The sequence below is a fragment of the Chanodichthys erythropterus genome, chromosome 8 (genome assembly GCF_024489055.1).
Source record: "Chanodichthys erythropterus isolate Z2021 chromosome 8, ASM2448905v1, whole genome shotgun sequence".
NCBI lineage: Eukaryota > Metazoa > Chordata > Actinopteri > Cypriniformes > Xenocyprididae > Chanodichthys > Chanodichthys erythropterus.
Window position 1 is genome coordinate 26,490,298 of NC_090228.1, and position 27,872 is coordinate 26,518,169.

General features: G+C 38.8%; 2 protein-coding genes across 6 annotated transcripts; both read left to right on the forward strand.

Annotated features, from left to right (window-relative positions):
• The first annotated feature begins 1,150 nt into the window (after positions 1-1,150).
• Positions 1,151-9,610, forward strand: LOC137024655 (guanylate-binding protein 4-like). 3 transcript variants are annotated; one of them, XM_067392444.1, is made up of 10 exons: positions 1,157-1,800; positions 2,633-2,825; positions 2,958-3,085; positions 3,272-3,381; positions 5,496-5,683; positions 6,241-6,483; positions 6,717-6,997; positions 7,819-8,031; positions 8,136-8,238; positions 8,390-9,610. In XM_067392444.1, the coding sequence occupies exons 2-10, from the start codon at positions 2,651-2,653 to the stop codon at positions 8,833-8,835; spliced, it is 1,887 nt and encodes a 628-aa protein (XP_067248545.1). In that variant the 5' UTR covers positions 1,157-1,800; positions 2,633-2,650; the 3' UTR covers positions 8,836-9,610. The 3 variants fall into 3 exon arrangements, with proteins under 3 accessions (XP_067248547.1, XP_067248545.1, XP_067248546.1); XM_067392445.1 differs by having other exon boundaries at positions 1,737-1,800; positions 2,594-2,825; XM_067392446.1 differs by lacking the exon at positions 8,390-9,610 and having other exon boundaries at positions 1,151-1,800; positions 7,922-8,031.
• Positions 9,611-10,176: 566 nt separating this feature from the next.
• Positions 10,177-24,463, forward strand: LOC137024654 (guanylate-binding protein 4-like). 3 transcript variants are annotated; one of them, XM_067392442.1, is made up of 10 exons: positions 10,177-10,325; positions 10,992-11,184; positions 11,290-11,417; positions 17,766-17,875; positions 20,311-20,501; positions 20,700-20,942; positions 21,045-21,325; positions 22,621-22,833; positions 22,936-23,038; positions 23,681-24,463. In XM_067392442.1, the coding sequence occupies exons 2-10, from the start codon at positions 11,010-11,012 to the stop codon at positions 24,121-24,123; spliced, it is 1,887 nt and encodes a 628-aa protein (XP_067248543.1). In that variant the 5' UTR covers positions 10,177-10,325; positions 10,992-11,009; the 3' UTR covers positions 24,124-24,463. The 3 variants fall into 3 exon arrangements, with proteins under 3 accessions (XP_067248543.1, XP_067248544.1, XP_067248542.1); XM_067392443.1 differs by having other exon boundaries at positions 10,258-10,325; positions 10,953-11,184; XM_067392441.1 differs by lacking the exon at positions 10,177-10,325 and adding an exon at positions 10,332-10,871.
• The last annotated feature ends 3,409 nt before the right edge of the window (positions 24,464-27,872 follow it).

Genomic DNA, 27,872 nt, shown 5'->3' on the forward strand with positions numbered 1-27,872 from the left:
CTTGCTCCTCCCTAAATTACCTTTAGGAATTAATTGCCACATTATGTAATTAATTGGATTAAAAATTTTAATCGCTTGACAGCCTTAATATAAATATACATATATATATTAGGGCTGTCAAGCGATTCAAATTTTGATTAATGGGCTGTCAAGCGATTCAAATTCCTGTGTTGTATCTGTGTTGTATACCTCATAGTTTGCATTCATTTGGAGTGACACCAACTAATAGTGTTCGGTAAGAGATCAAGTCATTTCCATACATTAAATTCCATGTGTTTCTAGAAGTTGGGGTACATGGGAATTTGATTAAGAGGGGAGAAACTGTGATGTTTTTGGGTTAATTAATTCTTACCTGTTGCCACTGGAGGGCGCTCCAGGCTGCATGTTTGGGATGGACAATGCCAAGTAATAAATGAAGATTTTGAAGAATTAATGCAGACATAACAACTGGTGTTCTTCTTGAAACAAAACAATGGCATATTTTAAGATATGTCAGTGCAAGTTGCTTTCAGTTAAAACAGCTCAAACATATATTTTAGTCTGGGACTAGGCTTAAACCTTGTCTGTGAACCCAGGGGATATACATATAAAACATAAATAACATCTAAAAATAACAATAATTATAACCTCCCTGGGGCCATGTGTAGGAAATCCTCTTCTGGACAGCCTTTATAACAAAACATCCTCTACTGCCTGAAGGAGGAGCACACACTAACAAAACTAAACTAAACAAGAAACTTATATAATTAGTTAAAGAAACACAAAGTTTATATATTGCTTCTACAAAGTGATATTAGTTACCATTTGTGCTAACATCCACACACTCAGCTGGACTGCTCCCCAAAATCACTTACATTAGTCTTCATGAACAACAACAAAAGGACAGGAGAGGTTGTTAGTTCTGCCACCTTCACTGAATGGAATTTTCAGGACAATGAACAAACATCATAAACAGCAGCGTGTGATTTTTTTTAATATGACAACATTGTTAAAAGCACAGAAATTTCACTTATACCTTGTTCTAGAGGAAAAGCCTTCTTTTGACCATTAAACATTAAAAAGTTTTGTTATCATGAGTTGCTACAGTCAGGGTTTATTGACCATGGATTTAAGAATCTCTTAGCATTTCAGTCCATGTCAGCAGTTTTACGACCACAACGCAGCCCTGAAGTATCAGCAGAGATCAAGTCGACTAGATTATCCATTGTGAAGACCTCATCGACACGACAGCCAGTAGCACAGTTGACACAATCTGCATTGTAAAAAGCGCTATATAAATAAAGGTGACTTGACTTGACTTGACTATTTCAGAGACTTCAGAATCTAAACCCTTTCCACGTGTATGTGTTGTTGTAATGATGTAATCTTGTAACGTTTATTGTTTTTCATGCAGTAATCTAATAGTCATTTACTCATATATATGTTTTTATCCAAACAACTTTTTAAACACATTTCTCTGGTAGAAAGTTTTTTTAGTAAAAGAGGTTTCTGGACATTGAACTCTTGACCTTTGCATTGTTAGTGTCACACACTACTGGTTGAGTCACATGTTAACGTATTTTCCCCAGTCTTTTCATGATACATGATATCCAGGACAAAGTCAATTGCTTATTTTGAAAGTGAAACCAAGAGTTATACTGCTCATTGCTCTTTACTTAGTCGATAAATAGGACATCCCCTAACTTACTCTAGACCAATAAGCCTTAAAAGGCTGGACCCAAGATATAAAGATAGAATGTCAGGAAGCTTCATCTTGTATACAGCTCAGATTGAGCTACTGAAGTTAAGTAAAGCAAAAAGGTAAGTGACTTTCCTTCATCCATGGGTTACATGGGTATTACAACACAGTTTTTAAGGATGTTTATGTTTATGGGTGGAGTTGGGATTAGCAGATAGAAAATATCATTGGCTCAGTATAAAAGCTAATACACATGCAGAGTCATCATAAACCATATATAATTGTGTGTGTGTATGAGGATATGAGTGATATCTACACCCTGACATGTCTTGATAAAGTTTAGGGCCATTATAAAGCTGATAAAGTTTAGGTCCATATTTTGAGTTATTTTTTTGTGTATATTTGTCAAAAAAAATTTTTTCTTTTTGGAACCGGTTCTAAACTGGAACCAGTTCTCATTACACTACCCTATTGGTTACATTTTCTTGTGACGTTGTTTATCAGCTAAACCAAGTAAGTTTATAGATATGTAGCATATATACCATATATAGATATATGGTAGCTGGACACAAACCTGACAGGATTTCTTTGTATCTGAATCAGTGTTCTTGTGTAATTTGTGGTGAATGTGTATATGTGTGCATTATGTGAGTGTGGATGTCTGTATGTGTTGAAAGATGTGGGTTTTTTTTGTGTATAAGCCTGAATATTCTGTGGTTTTTTGCTGTTCCTCTATCCACATGTGTATGCGTGTGCTACGATGACATAAGAAACATTTTTTTTTTTTTTTTCACAAACTTCCCCAAACTGAAAAAGTTAAAGCTTGCTCATCCGGTGAATGACTCTATTGTGTACTGTAGAATTACTGGAATATTTTTCAACCCATCTTAACTTTTTACCTCCATTACACTGCAGTTACTTAAAGGATTTTAAAGGTGCGTATCTGTTGGACAGCTTTATTCTCCAGTGATCATGGACAAACCAGTATGCTTGATTGACACGGAGTCAGATGGGAAGCTGTGTGTGCAGCAGTCAGCTCTACAGATCCTGCAGCAGATCCAGCAGCCAGTGGTGGTGGTGGCCGTTGTGGGTCTCTACCGCACCGGGAAGTCCTACCTGATGAATCGCCTCGCAGGACAACAAACAGGTTAGACCCCCATAGACAGCACTGATAGCATCCAAAAACATTATGCAGTAACATGCAAGTCAATCTGTGTGTGTGTGTGTGTGTGTGTGTGTTGTTGTTTTTTTGTTGTGTGTGTTTGTGTGGCTTTATCAGGGTTTGCATTGGGCAGCACCATTGAGTCCAAGACGAAGGGCATCTGGATGTGGTGTGTGGATCACCCCACTAAAGCAGGAACCACTCTGGTGCTGCTGGACACTGAGGGACTCGGAGACGTGGACAAGGTGACTGCCAAACTATCTAACTATCTGTTGCAACATTCACACAGAACTTTGATTCCATAAATTGCTGAAGCTTCTTCTGTGTGAATGCATATTGTACACCAATCTCACAATCACAGATCAGACATTGTGTGTCTTCTATTATGGGTTGTGGTCTCATGTCAAATCAACGTACTCTATCTGTCTCAGGGGGACTCAAAGCATGACACCAAGATCTTCTCTCTGGCTGTCCTTCTGAGTAGCACTCTAGTGCTGAACAGCCGAGGAACTATTGACAACAAGGCCATAGAGGAACTGCAGTATCCTTCTGATCATAATTTCAATTTCTAAAGCAGGACTTAAAAATATATTGTTGTGATTGACTGCCACAATAGAAATATTCCTTATGTAACCCATGCAGTTCGCTTATGCCCAGCGTGGCCAGCGACACTGGGTATTAAAACTTGGTCTGTGTTGTGTTACGTTGTGTGGATGCAGAAACAGACACGGGACAGCAGGCAGCCGATGTCATGTGCTGATTGGTTTTCTTGTCTATAGGATTGTTCGAGATGCATTGGCGCTGCGCAGACCGATCGGCGTATGACATCAAAGTACAGTGAGAGCAATTCAAAAGCATAAGGAGTCGTATGCTCTCCAAACACTCTCGCACTACTTTGATGTCATACACCGATTGGTCTGCGCAGCGCCAATGCATCTCAAACAAGCCTATCGTATCTTGTTCTCCTTGGTTCTTTGTGTGATTCATTACAGGTGTTCCTTGTTTAGTAGTCTTTGTGTGTATATAGTCCTCATTCCTTTGCCTAGTATTGTCCATGTAACTACTGTTTGGGGAATCTTATGTCCACCCTAAACACTCACGGCCTTACTACTAGTCCACACTTTCATGACGTAACGACGCTTTGACTGTTGGGAAGGAGCTTACACCAGAGCGGGCTCAGCAAAAGTGCACAGCAAGGGCGCATAATGGCCACAAAGGGGGCATTCATAAGCACCCTTCTGAAGCCTAAAATTGACAAATGGAACACTCTACTGTCTCGTGGACTTAAAAGACACGTGCACACAGCAGCCATTGTCCACAAGACCGAAAGTGCATAGAAGTGTGTCATTTAGGACAGGACCTTAGTCTTGTCCAAGTTTGTTTACTGCCAATTCATTTTCAATTTTATGTTTAGGACAAGAACATCAGAAGTCAGTTTGAGTCTTCAGTCTAGCTCTATCACCCTGCACATCTGTCCAACATGATACCTTTTGGCCTGCTGTACATGAGTCCCTTGCATTGGTGGCTCAAGACCAAGGGGTTTTCCCCAAGGGGCAACCAACTTTATATGATCAAGATCAAGATCTGTGATCTCATACACTATGCAAACTGGCACACTAGATCCTCCTGTGGTCTCTGAGAGCAGTATACATCCCAGGGCACCAGAATGTAGGATCAGACATTCTGTCGAAACAGGGGCTAAGACCTGGGGAATGGAGACTTCACCCCTGGGTGGGGAAGCGTATATGGGAGATTTTACAGCCATGTGGAAGTGGCTGTCCACTTTGGTTCTTCCTAACATACCCAGCCCCCCTGAGGCTGGATGCTATGGTACAGACATGGCCGAGGTTATGTCTGTATGCATTTCCCCCGATTGCTCTGCAATCCTAGGAGTTATGGAGAAAATCCACCGGTATGAAATAAGTCTACTCCTAGTAGCGCCATACTGGCAGAGCTGAATATTGTTCTCGGACCTAGTGTCCCTCTTTGACTCCTTTCCCCTGGAGATTCCTGTCAGGAGGGAGGCACGGTCCTTCACCACTGCCTGGAGATATAAAACCTGTGGGTTTGGCCTCTGAGGGGCCCAAACTCATAGACTCATAGGGTTTTAACTTCATGGTGCGGATCTCGACAGATCTCGATGGATCTCTGCCCAGTTGGTACAGTGCTGGAGTTACTGCAGGATCGCTTTTTTTTTGCAGAATTATTCCCTTTGACACTAAAGATGTACGGCTACCATGTTCCTTGTTGACAGTCACCACGTTCCGTCTCACCATTGGACTAGTTGACACATGTTTCAGATGTAATCACGCAGAGGTGTTCTCAAAGCGTCAATGACACAGCGTCTCATTCCCTTCTCAGGGAACTGTGGTTACAGTTAAAACTTGCTACATTTTTTGTCAATAAACTGTGTTTGGTTCATCACAACTTGCCTACAGTGGACTCGTTACACTGTGAAATTTTTCATGCATTTAAATTACAATGATTCAATGTAATTATGGCATTCATGTTATAGATGTATTTTTTTTTTTTCCATTGTGGCCATTAGTTACATTTGGTATATAACAACTCTTTTAAATTGAGATTACTATTTTAAATATGGTCCCTGGCTCATAGTGAATCTATAATCTATGTTCTTTAACTCACACTAAACAGATATGTCACTGAGTTAACAGAGTACATCAAGATCAAATCACCTGATGAAGTTGTAGATGATTCAGAGTTTGTGAAGTTCTTCCCCAGTTTCATCTGGGCTGTGAGGGACTTCACTCTGCAGCTAAATATCAATGGCCAAGATGCAACAGAGGATGAATATCTAGAATTTGCTCTGAAACTAAAACTAGGTAATATTCAAAGCTTGAACTTTTATTTAATTAACTGCTTGGTCCCACTTTATATTAGATGGCCGTAGCTACTACTATATACTTGCATCTAAATTTATCATTCAATACAATGCACGTATGAAGTACATTCATGTTTTTACATTGAACTTATATTTAAAAATACCTGCATGCAATTAGTTCTGTAATTACATTTGTAATTACACTGTTGATCCATCCCTTACATCTTAACACACCCTTAAACCTACCTATACCACCAAACCTCTCTAATCTAATCTCTCTAACACGTATCCCACCTCAATAGCAGCAAATGTGTTTTGCAATACAATATGATCACTATAAGTACATTGTACTTATTATTTGATGTAAGGCCACCTAGTATAAACCTGCTTTATTAGACTGTGCAGCTAGTTTATGGATATGTGATTAGTCTTTCTGTGAGCAAACAAAACCTTCCCACTTCCAATAACTGATTTTAGCTTTCTGTGTTTACCTACAGTGATATCCAAGGCCATTTATCAATAACATGTTTGTTAAATCTTTGTGTTGTTCTCTTGAAGGTACCTCGAGTCAAGTTAATAATTACAACCTTCCAAGAGAGTGCATTCGTAAATATTTCCCATCACGGAAATGTTTCACCTTCCCATTCCCAACCCATCCAGACAATGTCTCTTATCTGGAGACACTGGACCCAGCTGAGATTTCAAAACAATTTTTGGAGGTCACTGATCGTTTCTGCCAGTTTATCTTTGACCAGAGCCAAGTGAAAAATCTGAAAGATGGATATACTGTCACTGGCAGAGGTAAAACGTTAAGTCTCTTAATGTTTTGGACTGTCAGTTTTTTTTAAGTGGGCAGTGGGGTCTTCATGACATCTTCATGACATGGTGCTTGAAAAATCAAAAACAGATTTAGAAATGAATCCTCTTTGTTAAACATATCACCTGCCATTTGCTACTCTGTAAGCAGCTAGCATCCATTTATTCTTACCTTTTTTCTCACCTTCCTTGTATTTTAACCCTGTGCCTTCATAAAGTTTTGGGTCATCTTGCAAAAACATATGTGGACACCATCTCCAGTGGGGCTGTGCCGTGTCTGGAGAATGCTGTGATCGCCATGTCAATGATTGAGAATGAAGCTGCATTGCAGGAGGGGCTTGAGGTTTACCAGAGTGGAATGGAGAAGCTCAAGAACTCCTTTCCCCTGGAACTAAATGAAATCACCTCTGAACACCAGTGTTTCACCCTCATGGCAACACAAACCTTCATGAAACGCTCCTTTAGGGATCATGATGGGAAGTACCTGACATCTTTAGAGGTAGGTGGGAGTTGCCTATCAAATTATACCATGGTCTGAATACTCTATTCTGATTGGCTGGAAGGTGTGCAATAAAACCGTTAAATGCACAGGTAGTTCAAAGTCAGTTTAAAGGAGTGATGAACTGAGAAATCAAATTTTCCTTGAGCATTTTACATATAAGAGGTCATCATATTATAAGAATATCCTGTAAGTTTTAGAGCTAAAAACTTCCTTGTTAGTCAAATAAAAACTTTAATTGACACCACACCCAGCAAACAACAGGATTTACAAAGTGCGTCAAAGGGCAGCAAGCACTGCCTCTGCAGAAGAAGATCAAAGCCTACTTCATAACTGCCTGTTGAGCCCCGCTCACCTATTCGTGTATGACATGCAATAGGATAGTTAGCCTAAGTAACATAGGCCTATGTGGTGCTAAACCAGATCAAGCTACCAAGCAATAAACATGCTGTTGAGGATTACAAAATATTGTGCAGTGCCTGGACTCGACAGTAATGTGACAACATGTAATTAACTGGAAGCAAGGTTCCAGGTTTTTAACCTGGAAAACTGGCTCAGGGGGTAGTGAAATTAAAAATCAAAAGTTTCCCAGTTCAAGCCCTAGTGCATCCTGGCTATATATGTCAAGTAACCTTAGGCAAGACACTGAACCCCTACTTGTTCCCAGTGGTTAGGATAGGACACCTTGCATGGTAGCCGCCACCACTGGTAGGTAAATAAGACTTGGATAAACGCTAAATGATAAGATGAAAGATAAAGTGCAAAAGAACTCAAACAATGAGCATTAAGCATCCTTCCTGATTTTCTGTGTGCTGTTTTAGGAAGCCATCAGTCGTCAGTTTGATGCGTATCTCTGGGACAATGAGAAGGCTTCTGAGGCAAAATGTGAAAGTCTTATGTCAGTTCTCTCTGACCCAATGACAGAAAGAATCAATGGAGGATTTTATGCCAGAGCTGGTGGTTACGATCTCTTCTGCCAGGACCTGGAGGACATTGTGATTCAGTACAATACACTGGCCTGCAAAGAAGTCAAGGTCATAAATTATATACATTACATTATATAGAACAATACTAATTATGACAATCATATATTCAACTTTTAACATCATGTTGACCCTTTACTTGCATTTCCTCATAGATTGCTGAGGTGTTGGAGAAGTTTCTACAGGAGAAGGTTGCAGTGACCACAGCCATTCTGCAGGCTGATGATAAACTAACTGAAAATGAAAGGAGGATTTGTGGTAAAACCTTTGTTTTCAGTGTATTCATTTTTAAACACATGGGATGACACTGTAGAGTCTATCTTAGATTTGTCTCCTTGATTGGACTCTTGTCTCTTTTGCATCTTTTATTCAACTGTTTTCTTCAACCACTTCTTTTATGGCTTACCAGAGGAGAGAGAGAGGGCAGTCCTTCTGGAACAGGAAATTATAGCTCAGGAAGAGAGGCAGCGTCAACTGGAGGAGAAGATGGAGACTGAACAACAGAATAATGAAGAGAGGGTGAGACAGGTCATAGAAGTGATGGAAGAGGAGATGTCCCGCCAACAACAGGAGACAAAGCGTGCAATGGAGAGTAAGATGAGGGAGCAGGCTGCCCTGATGGAGAAGGGCTTTCAGGAGAAAGCTGACAGGATGGCCTGGGAGATAGACGAGTTGAAGAGAAAGAATGCAGATGTAGAGGAGACAATGTCAAGAAAGTATGGACAAATGATAGCAGATCAGCAGCGGAGAAATGAACAGAACATGGAAGTGCTGAGGCAGCAACACATACAGCAGATGCAAGCAATCAATAGCAGACCCGCACCTCGATCTCGATCCGGCTGTTCTATACAGTGAAATGTGTTGAAAGATGTAGTTCACTGCATTTACAGATTTCTGGATTAATAATTACTGTAATCTCACTGCATTTGACGTGACTTTTTGTTGTTTTGAAATCATAGCTACATATATTTTTCATGTTATATCACAGTTGTTTCTAGTCATTTTGTCAATTCAGTAATGTTTGATCACCCATTTATCTAAATTACATGGGCTGATTTTAGAATTTATAATCTGACAGGAACATATCTGACAGAAATAACATTGCAACAACTGTCTAAATTATTTCTTTCTTTTTTTTTAGCTTTAATAAATATCAGATGTACAGTATAAGATTTGATTTAATCTAGATTTTATTTAGCCGTGAAAATTTCATAGGCTGAATGTCTCAGATCCTCATTGAAATGAGCATGTGAAACCAGCTGTAACAAATCTGCTTCCTGGATCGGTGAAAGAAAACAGACGAGTGAATGTTTCCTAGATCTTCATGTTCTGTAAACACTGGATTAGACTAACCAATGTAAGGCAACATGATGTTTATAAGTGATCACTGCCAAATCACATTGATTTAGTGCTTTACACAATACAGTTTGTTTCAAAGCAGCTTCACAGTAATAAAATGTCAATGTAGCAAAAGTTCAGCAATTATGAAAAAAAAGTTCAGCTAAAAGCAAGTAAAGTCATGTGTATTTATATGGCGCTGTATATATTGTAATACTGTATGGTATCCCAAAAGCCCTGGATGTTATCAACTGAATTTTTTTGTGATAGTAAAATAAAATACATATTCTGAAGATGATCTACTTTACAGTGGTGCTGATAGTGCCTGATGAACATCTCACAGTCATTTACGATCACAATCAATCCTCTTCTGGATTGGAATTGCAGCCTTTATAACAAAACTTCCCCCACTGCCCATAGGAGGAGCACACACTAACAAAACTAAACTAAACCAGAAACTTTCATTGTTGTGTTGTTTATCTTACAAGCTTTGTTATTTGTGTAAAGGCTTTATGCAGTTCAACACATTTTTATGGTTGAAAGTTCCTGGACATTGAATTCTTGACCTTTGCATTGTTAGCATCACACTACTGATTGAGTCACAGATTTTCCCCAGTCTTTTCATGATGTCTGAAACCCATGTGAAAGTCAGACATTGTTGGGAATTTCCTGTGACTTTAATCAGGGAAAAAAAAACAACACAGATTAACAATGACTCAGAGTGTCTTGTATCTGCTAACACGCCCTGCAGGTGCTTATTTTGAAAGTGAAACCAAGAGTTAAACTGCACATTGCTATTTGCTCAGTCAATAAAAGTGGATGTAAGTCAGCCACAGGGAATATCCAGAGTTACTGAGAGAACAGGGACATCCCCTAACTTACTCTAGACCATTTAGCCTAAAGAGGGCGGAGCTAAAGGAGTGTCTATGATATACAGACTGAATGTCAGGAAGCTTCATCTTGTATAAAACTCAGACTGAGCTACTGAAGTTAAGTAAAGCAAAAAGGTAAGTGACATTCCTTCATTCATGGTTTATATGTGTATTAAAACTTAATCACGGTTTATGAGGATGTTTATGGGTGAGGTTAGGATTAGTGGATAGAAAATATTATTGGCTCAGTAAAAGCTAATACACATGCAGAGTCACCATAAGCCATTTAATAATGTTTGTGTGTGTGTGTGTGTGTGTGTGTGAGAGAGATCTACACCCTGTCACGTTTTGGTAAACTTTAGGTCCATGTCTTACTTTGTTCATCAACTAAATCCAGTAAGTTTATAGACCAGAGAAGTTTGAATTGAGGACACAAACAAACCTGACAGGATTTTTCCGTCTCATTCATTGTTCTTGTGTAATGTGTGGTGAATGTGTGTATGTGTGCATTATGTGAGTGTGGATGTCTGTATGTGTTGATAGATTTATTGGATTTTTTATGTATGTTTATAAGTCTGTGGCTTTTTCTGTTTCTCTATCCACGTGTTTGTGTGTGTTGTGACATAAGAAACACTTTTACTGAAACTTCCCCAAACATAAAAAGGAAACACTGCTGATCTGGTGAATGTCTCTATTGATTACTGTAGAATTACTGGAATATTTCTCAACCCATTTTAACTTTTTACCTCCATTACGCTGCAGTTACTTAAAGGATTTTAAAGGTGCGTATCTGTTGGACAGCTTTATTCTCCAGTGATCATGGACAAACCAGTGTGCTTGATTGACACGGGGTCAGATGGGAAGCTGTGTGTGCAGCAGTCAGCTCTACAGATCCTGCAGCAGATCCAGCAGCCAGTGGTGGTGGTGGCCGTGGTGGGTCTCTACCGCACCGGGAAGTCCTACCTGATGAATCGCCTCGCAGGACAACAAACAGGTTAGACCCGCACATGCAGCGCTGATACCATCCAAAAGCTTATGAGAAACATGCAGTTACATGCATATAAGTCATTTTTTGTGTGTCATTGTGTGGCTTTATCAGGGTTTGCATTGGGCAGGACCATTGAGTCCAAGACGAAGGGCATCTGGATGTGGTGTGTGGATCACCCCACTAAAGCAGGAACCACTCTGGTGCTGCTGGACACTGAGGGACTCGGAGATGTGGACAAGGTGATGTAAAAACCAAGTACTGAAAAACAATCACCTAGTTCTGGCATGAAACTCTAAACGGCGCAAGCTGATAGGTCTTTAACTCATTTGGTAGTGATCACGTCATTATCTACATTGCTGTTGTTGCAGAACATATCTGGAATCAATGTCTAAGTGATTGATGTTTTATTACACATATTGTGTGATCTGTTTATTCCTAAATGGAGCAATCTTTACAAGTTTTAAACAAGTTTTATGTTAGAAATGTCAAGTCAACATTTCAACAGCTGCACCTGTAAATCACTCAGTATGTATACATAGACAACAATATTCTGATAATAACCCAATTAAGACAGTACTCTGATTAAGAAACTACCATGTAAACAGCCATTTCTGATTACTTTAATCCGGCTAAAGTAATACTCGAAGTAAACACAAATTAAATTAAGATGTGGAGTATACCTATTTTAGTCACATTATCGAAGTGCATTATAGACATGTACACACATTAATCACACAATTAACATCATGTGGGAAATTTTGCTGCATTTTGTGTGCACACATTGACAAACAACAGAGCATAGTTTCAAGCAAGAAGGCACAAATAAAATTGCTTTGTTCATAGTCTTGTGGAGTGATTACTAAACATAAGCTGGAGTGTTATGCATTTATGTCTATGAAGCATAAAAATTGCGTATTGTTAATATCTCTTTGAGTATACACTGTCTAAGCAATGGATGAGAAGGTTAAAGTAACACTCCACTTTTTAAAAAAATAGGCTCATTTTGCAACTCCCCTAGAGTTAAACAGTTGAGTTTTACCGTTTTCGAATCCATTCAGCCGATCTCCGGGTCTGGCGGTACCACATTTAGCATAGCTTAGCATAGTTCATTGAATCTGATTAGACCATTAGCATCTCGTTAAAAAATGACCAAAGAGTTTTGATATTTTTCCTATTTAAAACTTGACTCTTCTGTAGTTACATCGTGTACTATGATAAACAAAATGGAAAGTTGTGATTTTCTAGGCCGATATGGCTAGGAACTATACTCTCATTCTGGCGTAATAATAAAGGAACTTTGCTGCCGTACCGTGGGTGCAGCAGGAGCATTGATATTACACAGCGCCTGTGACCCCCTGCTTGCACAGGGAACGTGCCTTGCAACCATGGAGACGTTTGTGAGAGATGGTGCGTAATATCATTGTTCCTGCTGCACCCACGGTACATGAAGTAACTACAGAAGAGTCAAGTTTTAAATAGGAAAAATATCAAAACTCTTCGGTCATTTTTGAGCGAGATGCTAACGGTCTAATCAGATTCAATGAACTATGCTAAGCTATGCTTAAAGTGGTACCGCCAGACCCGGAGATCGGCTGAATGGATTTGAAAACGGTAAAACTCAACTGTTTAACTCTAGGGGAGTTGGAAAATGAGCCTATTTTCAAAAAAAAGTGAAGTGTTCCTTTAAAGTAAATAAGCATTCACATTCAATGAGATTACATGTTGTTTAGCTGCATAGAAAAATAATGACACTAACATGTTATTGCAGCGTCCAATCAAGCTATGTCATTCATTATTACTCCTAATGGCTTTTTATCAAATAATAGTATAAGGGTTATGCAATCATTATGAAATAACTTATTGATGATACTTGCTCAGGTGGTAAGGTAGGGGGTGTTTTTCCTATCTCTTCCTGTCTTCTGTAATCATTGTGCAGATATGCATTTCTGCCGATACAGCAGTTTGTTTTCTCACTCAACATCACAGTTATAGTACTTGAACTGTCTAGTTCTCTCATTACCCTGTGCAACTGTGTAGGGTGAAAAGTTGCTTTACAAATGTATAACAATAGTCTTCTTTCAGCTCTTTCAACCAAAAAATGATCTGTTTAGTGTTGAACAAGGCAGGAACAAGAGAAAAGGTTCCTGCTTTGTTGGAGGGTTAATTCATGCATGTTACATGTGCAGCATAGTGATGGGAAGTTCGGATCATTTTACCGACTCGGACTTTTGAGTCTAGTTCAACAAAATGAACGAATCTTTTTTCGAGTCATTTCGTTCATTTTAGCAAAATGTAATTAAAATGTTACGTGCTACTTCCCCAACACATCTACTACTTATGCAAACGTTGATCCCACTACAAACAATACAAAACTACAATGCTATAAGATTCAGAAATGATTAATTCATTACCTGGGTCTTCAGTTTATGACAAGCTGATTAAGCTCACCTCACCTCTTGTCTGACAAGTCTTCGGGTTTAAGTCATTCCTTAATGACGTGACAGGCAGTCCCATGCTAAACCAATGCAGTCTGAGCCGGTAAGAGAATTGATTAGTTCTTTTTATGAGTCTTTCGGGTTTTTGAGTCGTTCCTTAATCACGTAACAGACCCATACACTAAACCAATGTATTCTGAGCCGGAAAGAGAATTGATTAGTTCATTTCATGAGTCTTTCGGGTTTTGAGTCGTTCCTTAAACACGTGACAGACCCATACGCTATTTCTGACATTTCTGTCACTGTTTTTGTTACTGTTTCTTGAGGATCTGTGGTGTGTTATTATAAATAAATAAAGCCCTGTTATAAATAAAGTATTGATTAATTTATCTTTTTGACTGTCTATCTGTAAATAAACACTAGGCTATATAATAATATAATAATCCAAGCCTACAATACAAAGTATTTATAGCCTAGTTTGTTCATTTTTACTCCAATTTTGAGTTTGCTGTTATAATAATTGCTTTTCCTAGGCAGACTTGACATATTAGTCTAATATATGTATAAGAAGATTGCTCAAAAAGGACATAATGACATAAATTAAAAGCAAATAACATTTTGAATTTGAATTATTAATGTTAAAGACATCAAGGTTATGATAACTTCAGCTTTAACAGTTGTAACACAAACTCAAACAAAACTGGAGAGTTAACATTATTTACTAATAAATATAATGTGCTTGGGTCACACAGCATAGCGTATGGGTCTGTCACGTGATTAAGGAACGACTCAAAAACCTGAAAGACTCATAAAATGAACTAATCAATTGAATCATCAGGTGAACTACTACTAGCACAGAACCTGTAGAATATTGCACATGCGCGACTGAACGAATCACCCCCCGACACAATCGTTCTTCCCGAGTCACATTAAAGATTCGTTCAAAATGAACGAATCGTTCAAGAACGACACATCACTAGTGCAGCAGCAGCATGTCTTACATGCTCACAGCAATGTCTCTGAATGTATTGGCAGTAGCAAGTCTTGGTACTAGCTCTGCAGCAGCATAGCAGATCTGTTCCGCCAAGACCAAATACATTAACGTTGCCATATCCATTAGCATGCCAATCTCTATTACCAGAACTAATATCAAATGTCACAAGCAGTTTTAAGGGTCCAAGAATACTCTCACTTTTAGAGCAGATATCCTTATTCAGATAGAATATCATTGAGAATGGTCCGTGTACGTTTTGATAGTTTGTTTTCCAATTTGAAATGAAATACGCAGAAACGAGAAAACGGTCGTTTCCCGTTTTTTCGTTTGTTAAAAAAACCGGGAAAACGAGATTTTGACTCGATTTTCGTTTTTTTCGGGTCACGGATAGAAAACAGAAACACGACTTCAAAACTCGTTTTCCACATGTGGGCGGTCATTACACGCCCCTTTCAGCCGATTGGTCAATAAAATCTGAGCCATTGACGTCATCTTCAGTTCGTTCAACAAAATAACAGTCCTCTGCCGCTATATCAGTAGATGATATAAATCGGCTTTCTTCTGTGCAACCTAACGCGTATTTCACAGAAATATTTATTTCAGAAATGTTCATCAGCACACAGACTGTTGTAATGCTGTTTGTAGTTTAATATGCATGGTGAAACTGCGCTACCCACACAGAGGAGCGGATGAAAAGCACAGATTAAAAAAACTACAGTTTTTATTTTATTCTATTTTGAATAAATAGAATAAATCACAATAAATAAGTAGTGTAAGCAATTTTGAAAAACGAACAATAGCTCATCTTTCTTTCTTTATTTATTTTATATAGCCTAATATTGCCTGCTGAATATAGGCTAATGTTAATAACCCTTTGGTTAAAAGATTGAGGGAATAGCCTGTAAAGATCAAACATTAAAGATCAAAATTACAGCTACATAGCTATTTTAGCTATGACAAAAATAATATATAAATGTTAAGCCAAAACGAATTAATTTAAAGCTGAACTGAAACAGAAACCGGCGTTATAACTACCTCTCTAATTTGACACAAATCCAAATGTTTCAACATTCACGATTTGGAGGCTAAACTATATTTATTATTTAAACGCTTTTATTGTAGCCTACACAGACTACTTAAAATGAGAAGTATAACTTTTTATATGTTTGGTTGAATGTATGTTATTTTGACAGTTAACAGGCTGTGATGTCAAGTTACTAAAACTGATGTTGTGTGAGCGCGAGGCGCCGACGCGTTCACTTGAATTTTCTTATAAAAGCGGAAACAACTTAAAATACTCAGACATTTATGGTCAAATATATGTAACACCATTAGAATCTGTGAAGGGTTAAATAGGCCTATTATTTTGTACGCTCACAATAAAAACAAAACATTGCTCGTAAAATAAACAAAGAAATGTTCTGCCGTTTCTGTTTCCTTTCTGTGAACTTCTCAAAAATGAACCGACACTCATATTGTCGCATTTTTTCCCCTTTCATTTTGGTAATATGTTAATTACTTAAGTGAAATAAATTTCGCGCATAGACATAGGCTATTTATTCCTTTTATATAATTGAATCCTTTGTTCTCCGTTCACAGAAGCGCTGCAGGTGCGTGATGATGATGAATCCTCATGTTCTGTTGTTTATTCTGCTATTTGTTCATGTAGGCTAAAACTAAACCCCTGGAATTTGTTTAATGATTCACAGACATTTATCAATTCTATTTTCGTTTAATTACAATTTAATATAATCTTGTCGGTTAATGAAACGATGATCGCACCAGTTGAAAGTCAGGGGGGAAAACAGAAATTATATTGACAAGGCAACAATAATTTTCGTTTAGTTTAAGTTTTTCAAAACATCCAGAACTGCATACAGTAAATTTTCCCGCTGTTTAAGCCACGAATATTTACAAAATAAAATAATTACAAAGATGATAAAAGATAATAAAATAATTACATAGATAATAAAAGTTAAAAAAAATGTTTAATATACGAGAGTTTTTGTTTTGCTGTTGTCCACTAAAGCAATTGACGCAGAATCGCCAATAGCCGTTAAATCGAAATTGAAAGTAAAATGTTCAGGGCCATTTATAGCTATAATTCATTCAAAAGCGAAGGAAATACAGAAAAAGTGAGGATAGCAAGTAAACTGTGACATATAATAATGTTCACTGTGTTCATAAAAGTGTTTAATTTAAGAGATAAAATCTGTATGGCCATTTATAAGCTAAGGAAAACTAAAAAGCCCCCCGATGGTGATAACGTTATTAGGTGTTGCCACCTAGTGGATAGCCTATTTTCTAATATGACTGCATAGTCTACTGCAAGGAATGCGTCTGCTAAATGATTGAATTTAAATGTATAAAATGTAAACAAAACATTAAAATAAGAAAAAAAATGAGTGCGGTAGCCACTGATCTATAATAGAGAATAGTCTATCATTATGTATAGCCTATTGATCGGTGGTAGTAGCCCAAAGGATGTCATGCGCTTGGTAACAGATGTAGAGGCATTTACATTTTACATTTTAAAAACACAATGCCAGCTTAAAAACAGACTTAATTAAATTTACTGTAGGTTTTTTAAACTTTTTTTATCTGTGCAAACATATTTCTGTGAAATACGCGTTAGGTTGCACAGAAGAAAGCCGATTTATGTCATCTACTGATATAGCGGCAGAGGACTGTTATTTTGTTGAACGAACTGAAGATGACGTCAATGGCTCAGATTTGATTGACCAATCGGCTGAAAGGGGCGTGTAATGACCGCCCACATGTGGAAAACGAGTTTTGAAGTCGTGTTTCCGTTTTCTCTCCGTGACCCGAAAAAACGAAAATCGATTCAAAATATCGTTTTCCCGTTTTTTTTAACAAACGAAAAAACGGGAAACGACCGTTTTCTCGTTTCTGCGTATTTAATTTCAAATTGGAAAACAAACTATCAAAACGTACACGGACCGAGAATGAACACATGTATTCAATTAATAGCTTGCTAGTTTGTTGTAAATAGGAGGCACATTCTCAAAAAATAGATTGACGCAACACATTTACTTAAAGACCAATTTGCACAGATTTAATTTTGTTAATATAGAGCAGCTTTCTTTGAGGTTAATCTCCAATTTTTCTAACTCCTTGATTGTCTTTCTCTTTCTCAGGGAGACTCAAAGCATGACACCAACATCTTCTGTCTGGCTGTGTTACTGAGCAGCACTCTGGTCTACAACAGTCGAGGGACGATTGACAACAGAGCTGTAGAGGAACTGCAGTATCCTTCTGACAATCTAGATACCTATCTTGTCATTTAGCTGATGGTTTGTATCCAAAATGTGAAGTTTTAGCTCAAAATACCCCAGAGATCATTTCAATAATAATAATAATAATAATATGTTTTATTTATTTAGCGCCTTTCAGGAACCCAAGGATGCTTTACAGTAAGTTGCTATATAATATGAATACATATAAGTATACAGTCAGTATACAACATGTAATCAACCAGATAGAACAGACAAAGAAGGTTAATCTACATTAAACTTACAAAGAACAAGCATAGTGCTGGAAAGTTGAGACAGACAATCAATTAACAAAACATAAGGTGAATAAGTGTGTTTTGAGGACAGTTTTAAAGGTCTGAAGAGAAGAGATATCACAAAGGTCTTGTGGTAGCTTGTTCCAGAGCTTAGAAGCTGATATGCTGAAAGCCCTACCACCCACACTAGATAGACGGAACTTGGGTACTGCAAGCAAGTTTTCAGTGCTCGATCTCAGAATACGGGCAGGGACATAGGGGATAGGGATGGACTGGGACCAAAAATCGGCCCTGGCATTTTGGCCCAGACCGGCCCACCACCACATAAAATCACAAATACCACCCGTCCTTCTGCTTATATATATATACATATATATATATATATATATATATATATATATATATATATATATATATATATATATATATATATATAATTTATTTTATTTTATTTTATTTTTTGAAGTTGTTTACAATCAAGTCACCAAAATACGATGAATACACACTGAGCATAACCCAACACACAACAGTAAATCTATTAGCCTTATTACAGTTTACATATTCTTATCACAATGTTAATTGTTGTTGGTGTGGGTGACATATATCCAACAAGCTATGTAAACAAGCTAGGTAGGTAACATTATAATCGCTAAAATAGTGGACTCACGGGAAAAAATTATCAGTTATCATCTTTTTTTGTTGTTGTTGTTGTTATGACTAATTACTCAGCACCGTCAGCATTAAAGAGAAAATAATCACTTCATCCGATGTTTTTGAATAAAATAGCCTTGACAGCCGACTTACTGGAACTCATCTGTCTGTAGAACTATTCTCTCCCGCCGGCGCCGCCGGACTTCTACAGAATCTACACACAAGCGAGTGTGACGTGCGCGGTGGACCAAACCACTGTGAGGCAAGGGAGGGGTGACTCAAAATGTTTCTAAACTTAAAACGCCCGTTTGCGTTTGTATTGCGTGGTTATTAATTATATTTTTTATTCCTGACCCCCTTGTCCCCCCCACGGTTTACACCCCTGCTGCTACTGCCGAAAACATTTGTGTCAATTTGACACATTTGGCAGCGTTTTTTTCTCTCATGCAGCTTCTCTGCACCTCCTTTGTGTTTCTTCTCCATGATCACACTGAAACTGCGTGCAGGCAGAAATCCTATAGATGGTGCTGTTCAAAGATATGATTGGGCCAGTCCAGTGTCAATCAAGAAAACAACCAATGGGCCGCTGAGCTATATGTTTCATGAGCCGAGTCTGTCAGAAGGAAAAAAAAAACTAGCCTATGTGATATTTTTGACTAAAGTGTTTTTGGCCAGCAGCCCAGTGTCAATTGAAAAAGCATTGGGCCGCCGATCTAGGCCTACCACTTTCATGGGCCGAGAGAAGTTTTTTTTTTTTGCGGTCGGCGACCGTCGGCCCCAAAAAGCACGTCGGCCCACCGGGAAAGTGCCCGGTATGCCAGATGGCCAGTTCGCCCCGTGATAGGGGATAATCATTTCACAGAGATAGGAAGGTGCTAAACCATGACGAGCCTTAAAAACTAGAGTAAGAATCTTAATCTTAATAAACTGGTAAACTTTATATCTGTAAATTAACTCAGATGAACTGTAATAAAGTGCTCTCACCTTCATTACTGCCATATCCAGTATCACTCTGGAGACTGTAAGCTGGATCACAAACAGTTTGTACTGATCTATCCTTGAGTAACACATTTTTAGCACAATCTCTGTTTTGTATTGTTCCCTTTGTATTGACATTCATTCACAAAGTCCGGTGTGAAATGATTCACGCAGACATAAACGAATTTTGGTAGAGTTGAGGGAGCATTTTATTCAAAAAGAAAAAGTCCCCTTTAATGCCATGTGTGGGTACAGTGTATTATGAGAAAGTGTAAGAAGAGCAAATTTATTTATTTATTTATTGAGAAAGGCACAAAAAGGAAAGTACATCTACTTGCCTACATCTACACCCACTTATCTACAGCTATCTGCTTCCTTTATTGCTTGGCTTGGTGATACTGAAAAGAATTTAGCACTGGTGTTGATAATTTGCTTAGTACTTCATGGAATGACAGTTTTGTTTTGTTAGACAATGCATCATGTGCTGTTGTTTGACAGTCACTTGACAAGCCTGACATGTTTGGCATACCTGAACAAACTCTCAGATATGTCACTGAACTAACAGAGTGCATTAAGGTCAAATCATCAGATGAGGATGCCGACGATTCAAGCGAATTTGTGAAGTTCTTCCCTAGTTTCATCTGGGCTGTGAGGGACTTCACTCTTGAGCGAAAGATTGATGGCAAAGATGCAACAGAGGATGAGTACCTAGAGTTTGCTCTGAAGCTGAAACCTGGTAATTTTATAATAGTAAAAAAACATTATTTTAGTAAAATTATTATTTTAGGAGCCCTTACAATCGCTATCACTTTTTTGTGACTAGTTTTTGTCAACAGGTTTGTCTCTTTTAAAATTCATAATTTATTGAGATAATACTTATGGTTCAATAATATTTGAATTGAGAGAATCTACAGCATGCCCTCATTTGTTTTAGGCACATCAAAAAAAGTGATGGAGTACAACTTGCCCAGGGAGTGCATCCAAAAATTCTTCCCTTCCAGAACGTGCTTCACTTTCCCATTCCCAACCGCTCCAGAGAATGTGTCTCGTTTGGAGAGTTTGGATCCTGCTGACCTTTCCTCTGACTTCCTGGAGGTCACAGATCGATTCTGCAAGTTTGTCTCTAACAAGAGCCATGTGAAGAAGCTGAAAGATGGAATCACAGTCACTGGCAGAGGTGATTCAAAATTCAATCTGAAGAGTTTGCATGTACATACATATGACTGTTGTTCAATACCTTTTCTGTACCATTATGTTTGACTTCTTTCCTTCTCTGAAGTTCTGGGTCACTTGGCGAAAACATACGTGGACACCATCTCCAGTGGGGCTGTGCCGTGTCTGGAGAATGCTGTGATTGCTATGGCAATGATTGAGAATGAGTCTGCAGTAAAAGAGGGGCTTGAGGTTTACCAGAGTGGAATGGAGAAGCTGAAGGACTCCTTCCCTCTGGAACTGAAAGATGTATCCTCAGAACACCAACATCTCAGCAACATGGCGACACAAACCTTCATGAAGCGTTCCTTCAGGGACACTGATGGGAAGTACCTGAAATCTCTAGAGGTAGGTTGGATCTCAGTTTCAGTTCATGTAGGATGATGCGGTGAATGACTCAGATTACAACTGTAACCATGCTTCCCTGACAAGGGAATGAGATGCTGCGCCTGAGAATTGGAAGATGTGGGAAGAACGTGTGAAATCAGTCCAATGGCATGACATAGGCGGGTGATGTCATGACCAGGAAACTATAAAGCATACCAAGACCAAACAGAGTTGGCTTCTAATAGGCTGAAACAAGTCAATCACAGACATCCAAACATATACACAAGACAGGCCCTTGTTAGTACGGCGGCATGGGTATGTTTCCATAGAGCCCAAATCTAGGTTAATAAAATCTAACAAATGTGTGCTGAGAGCACTAGCCCTCCACATCACATACATCTTGGAAGGGAAACTCCCAATAAAACAGCTTTTGAAGCAGCCATACTCCTAGTCAAGTGGACCCGGACAACCATATGTGAAAGCTGATATGCAAGAGAGATAGTCTCAAATATCCACTTGCTCTCCTCTGTTTAGATCCTGGGGACCCCTTCCAAGGTGACCTAAAACACACAAACAGCTAATCAGATTTACTGTGGACTCTGTGGACATAAGCGTCTATTGCTCTAACTGAGCAAAGTAGATTCATTTTCTCCTGGTCTGAAGTTTGAAAAGGGGGAGGACAAAATGCCTGCAGTACAATAGATCTTGCCACATTAGTGGGTGACCATAGGAACATAACTAGGGTATGAAAAAGCTTTCATCAGGCCTGGTGCAAATTTCAAACATGACGAGGAAACTGACAGGGCTCGCAAGTTTTCTATTCTTTTGAGAGACGTAATAGCGAGGAAAAAAAGAAAGGTTTTAGAGTCACAAACTTAACTGGGACCTCCTCAATAGGCTCAAAGGGAGCCAAGGATAGTCTTCCAATACCATGGTCAAGTCCCAAACCGGCGCCCTCGTGAGAAGTTCAGGCATCATCCCCAAAGCACCACAAAGAAAACAGGTTACCAATGGGTCTCTCTTGCATGTGCTTCACGACACAATCATGCAGAGACATTCCCATAGCCTCAAATTCTCAGACACAGCATGAGTTCCCTCGAAAGGGAACACTTTACTCACTTATACTGGGCAGATTATCTCAAAATTTAAATTAAATTGCAATGTTTTCAGGACCAAAAAAACATATTGCAAGCTAATCAGTGTTATTATTTTGCTGCTTCTGTGGTGAGAAGAGATGTCAGAGTGTACATAGATGAAATGTCCTCTGATGCATTATACACTAACTGTTACTTGCATGCTACATGTTGTGTTTTTAGGAAAACATTAATAAACTCTTTGATGGATATCTGTGCCAAAACGAGCAAGCTTCAAAGAGACGATGTGAGGATCTCTTGTCATCCCTCTCTGCACCAATGATGGAAAATCTCAAGCAGGGTTCCTATGCTAAACCTGGTGGCTATGATCTCTTCTGCAAGGATCTGGAGGACATTGTGAAGAATTACAACAGCCAGGCCAATAAAGAAGTCAAGGTCTTGCTCATATTATACTTATTACACATCTTTATACACACTGCACACTACAGAAATCTGATCAACATCACAGTTATCAGTTTTTTTTCCGTATGTCAATAGGCTGAAGAGGTCCTAGAGGAGTTTCTGAAGCAGAAGTCTGTGGATTCTAAAGCAATTCTGCAGGCTGACAAAAAACTGACTGAGAAGGAAAAGAAGATTAAGGGTGAGAGCCTTAAGCATTTAAATCCCAATTTCCTTGTTTGTATATTCTTACCAGGTTCCTTGTGTAAGAGGTGCTCAAAGGTTTAGGTACTTGTGAGAGTACTGCTGAGACACTGAATGGAAAAGAAGATGTAACAGCCAAATTATTTTAGTACAAGCTGTTTCAAGGTTCCAAGAATTGCACCCTGCAATAACAATTATAGTCCAGGGTGGCTGTGTATGCCATTATCATTATGAATCAAGATCAATGTGATCAAGATCAGTACTTTGAACTCTTCTGGCTCCATTTTAAAGGGTTTTTTAAAGGGTTAGTTCACCAAAAAATGAAAATTCTGTCATTAATTACTCAGGACGTTACAAACCCATAAGACTTGATCAAGACATTATCAGTTCACCTCTGGAACACAAATGTCAATGTTTTTGATGAAAAAATCAAAATGCTATTGATGTTTTTGAAAAAATGCAACTTAGATGAAAATAAACTCTCAGTAAAATATTGGAAGTTGAAAATGGAAGGAAGTGTTCTTCTTAAAAGGTGTATAAGTATATTTATAAGCATTCACAGAAGTATATTGCCTTAAAGGACAATGAATGACATGTAAAATCAGTTTTCTTCTTTCTATTTTTGTCAATGAATGATCAGAGGAAATAGAGAAAGCAGCCCTCCTGCAGCAGGAAATCAAAGCTAAAGAGGAGAAGCAGCGACAACTCGAAGAGAAGATGGAAGCAGAGAAACAGAGTAATGAAGAGAGGATGAGACAGATGAAGGAGAAGATGGATGAGGAGCTGAGGCTCCAGAGAGAGGAGGCTGAGCGTGCCATGGACAGTAAACTGAGGGAGCAGGCTGCTCTGTTGGAGAAGGGCTTTAAGGATAAGGCAGATAGGATGACCCAGGAGATGGAAGAGTTCAAGAGACAGAATGCTGGAAGCGAGAGTAACAGAGCTAGAGAGTTTGCAGAGATGTTAGAGAACTCAAACAAGAGACATGAGGACTCTATGGCTATGATGATGCAGCAACACAAAGAACAGATGCAGGCCATTCAGCGGATGAATGCACGCTCTTCAGGCGGATGTTGTATTTTGTGAAATGCTTTAATTCTGTGATCATCAAACTCATCAGAGGAATATATAGAGGTATAACTTTACAATAAAACAATACATTTGATCTCATTCTATCTTCACTTCACTTCAACTTCAGTGATATTTGATATGATGGATTAGGAAATTTAAATTTCACTTCCCAAGCATATTTTGTGTGTCTAGTTTAAATGATCTATGATGTATCATAATTACGTTTATTTGACATTAGTATTTCATTTTAAAAAGTGACAAATAAGGTTGATTAGTGATTCAACTATTTCTATGTCATTCCATGTAATCATCAAATAAACAGATGGTATTAGTAAAAACAAAACCTGTGTGTGTGTGTGTGTGTGTGTGTGTGTGTGTGTGTGTGTGTGTGTGTGTGTGGCAGAGGGGTGGTTAATAATTTGAGTACTATCAATATTCAGGCAAGAAACTGAGACAAAAAATGAGGTAATTACACATTTAGGGTTTTCACCATTTTTCTTTAATGAAATTGTGCCATCTGTTTGCTCTACTAAATGATAAAAATGATGACATTAAAGGAGATTTTTACAATATGCAATGTAAGGCTTGCTAGTGTCAAACTCTATAAGCCCTTCAGGCTCAAGATATTTAAAGAGAAGATTAATGAGAGAGACTTAAATGAAAAGAGAATCTAGAATTGTGTGACTGCATTGGTGGGTGTAAATAAATCCCTGTTTACACCTGGTATTAAGATGCATTTTGACTGATTGGATCACAAGTAGACGGCAAAGTAGACCAAAAACAGCTGTAAAGTGGTCTTAAACACGTTTAGCTTGTCCACTTTAAACCACTTCCAGAGGTATTCGAAAACACATTTTACCAGATTTCTTTCATAGTGTAAGACGCTTATGTGGTCGAATGTGTTTAAACAGACACAAAAGACCACCTGCTCTCCACCTACTGACATAACGCGTAAACATTATGTGAAAACAGACATCCCAACCTGCAAAAAGTAATTTCAGGGAGGTATCCCGTTGCTGTTACAAATAGTGCAGCGAGCAAGACTGTCATTATGTTTGGCACTTATAAGACAGGGTACACTTTCGTGTAGTCTGCCGAAAAATGTGTCTTATACTTTTTTTTGTGGCACTCTCCCTCTGCCATGGTGCTCCTGTTTCTAGATAGACATAACTGATTAATTTGGTTCGGGAGAAAAGATAAAATCCCGCCCACACTGACAATTGATTGGTTGATTTGCCGAAACAGGCCATTCAGGATGCTCTCTGTCTTACATGCGCTTCGCACACACGCACACTAGCACACACACGCAAGGTCTCTCGCTCCCTCTCCCTCTCTGCCGTGCGCGCTACACGGTTTGAAACACAGTCTCTGTCTCGCATGCGCGCTCTTGCTTGCTCGCTCTAGATTCCGGGAGATTTTAACTAATTTGCGGGCATCAGGGAGCCGCTATCAATATGCGGGAGAGTACCGGAACTTCCGGGAGACTTGGGATGTCTGTGAAGAGCGCTCTAGACAGATGGGATTTAAACTTTGTTGGCTGAAGACCCAAGTTTGGTTTGGACGCCAGAGTCTCCAGCCGTCATGGCCGCCTTGCCAGAGCTTCCAACCATCATTGCCGTCATGGCTGCCAACCCAAAGTCCCCTTACATCATGGCCGTTCAAGTTTTCCCCTTTTTTATGGGGGTGTGGGGGGGGGGGGTGTAGTCTCTGAGACTATGTTTAATGGCAGTTAATGTTAAGCCACAGGCACCATCTGGTGTCATCTTCACCATCTTTCCCCAAGGCGACGCGACCGCTACAGCTTCTTCCAGAGGCATCGGTAATGGCTATGGTGATGGCTAGGCCACCCATGAACTCGCTGTGCCCCATGACACGGAGGCCATGGTAGTGGTAGTCTCAAGTTCCACCAGAGTCGTCTTGGTGGTTTACAACCACCTGATCCATCCTATTGCGGTCCTTCACCCCATGATCCAGGCCCACCACTGCTCCATGTCTCATGGTCTCAGCCAATGCTCCACATCTCACGGTCTCAGCCACTGCTCCATGGTCCAGGCCCGACACTACTCCATGTCTCACGGTCTCAGCCACTGCTCCACAGTCCAGGCCTGCCCTTGTTTAACAGTCCAGTAGCCGCCCTTTAGAGGGGGAATATGTAACGTTGTTTGGGTTTTGTTCATGTGTTTATTTTGTATTCATGCTCACAGTCTTAGTTCCTTGTTTGTCATGTGATTCCCTTGCCCCTCATGTGATCTGATCATATGCTTCCCTTGTTTCGTGTGTCATGTTTTCATTGGTTGTTTTTTCTATGTGATCCCTATAGTCTTGTATTTAAGTCCTTTTGTTTACCATGTTACTTTGTTGTGTATTGAAGTAAGTTGCTGTTATATTGTTTCCATGCTTCTGTTTTCAATGTGCCAGGCCATTGTTTAGTTTCAACTTCATAGTTTGTTTTGTTACAGTGTCAGTAAGAAAAGGGTGAACATATAAGTTTATCTACAGCAGAAGTCATGGCTATTCTCCAATACCAATACAACCTACTTAATCTGACTTTTCCACTACAGACAATTCTGACACCTTCCAGTTGTCAATACAATACTTCAGGGCAAATCCCTTCCCAAATACAATCACAAAATACTTCAGGGTAATATCCTTCCTGAAAGAAAAATACACACATATTCATATTGCTGTTGAGTTTAAAAAACAAACAAAATTTTTTACTGTGATTGGTTAAACTGATCTGTTGATTGGTTTGTGATGATCTAAGCTAATCATATGGCTGTTAGTTCTACTGTGCAAAGCATTTTTGTAAGTCTAGACTGATAACATGAAAACATAGTCTGCATGTTATGCATATAGATAGTAGTGAAAAGGAACACGGTCTTTGATCTGAAGATCCATGTCTGCACATTTCAAGGCTGTTATTTTAAAACACCCTTTTGATCTTTACAGACATTGCATCTCTCATTGCAACATAACACTTGCTTTCAAAAACAGGAACTGAGTAAATCACAAAATTCCCATCTTCTCTAAAACACTCTTCCACTTTTGCACACTCTAAAAAAGCATTTAATCTTTATCAAGAAAATTTCTATCACAATGTATACATGCATATCCCAAAAAACCTGAATATGAGTAAACAGTAGGTAAAAGAGAGATTGTTCTCACCAAAGGAATATATGTGTAAAAATGAACAAGCAGTTTTGATAAGAAATGATAAATGAGGAGGTTGTTAAAAAAGAAAATAATACATGATAATACACAACGTCTTATTAATCATTAGCAATCAAGTCTCATGTACAATTCCAAAGACAAGAAACAAGCAGACACAGTCTGAGTTACAGGTAAACTGTAAATATTTTCCCCAGTCTTTTCATGATGTCTGATACTCTGGAAATTCCCAACAATGTCTGACTTTCTCCTGTAAATGTAATCACGAACAAAAACCCAACACAGATTAACAATGACTCAGAGTGTCTTGTATCTGCTAACACACCCTGCAGGTGCTTATTTTGAAAGTGAATCCAAGAGTCAAACTGCACATTGCTATTTGCTCAGTCAATAAAAGGGGATGTAAGTCAGCCACAGGGAATATCCAGAGTTACTGAGAGACCAGGGATATTCCCTAACTTACTCTAGACCATTTAGCCTAAAGAGGGTGGACCTAAAGGAGTGTCTAAGATATACAGATAGAATGACAGGAAGCTAAAACTTGTATAAAACTCAGACTGAGCTACTGAAGTTAAGTAAAGCAAAAAGGTAAGTGA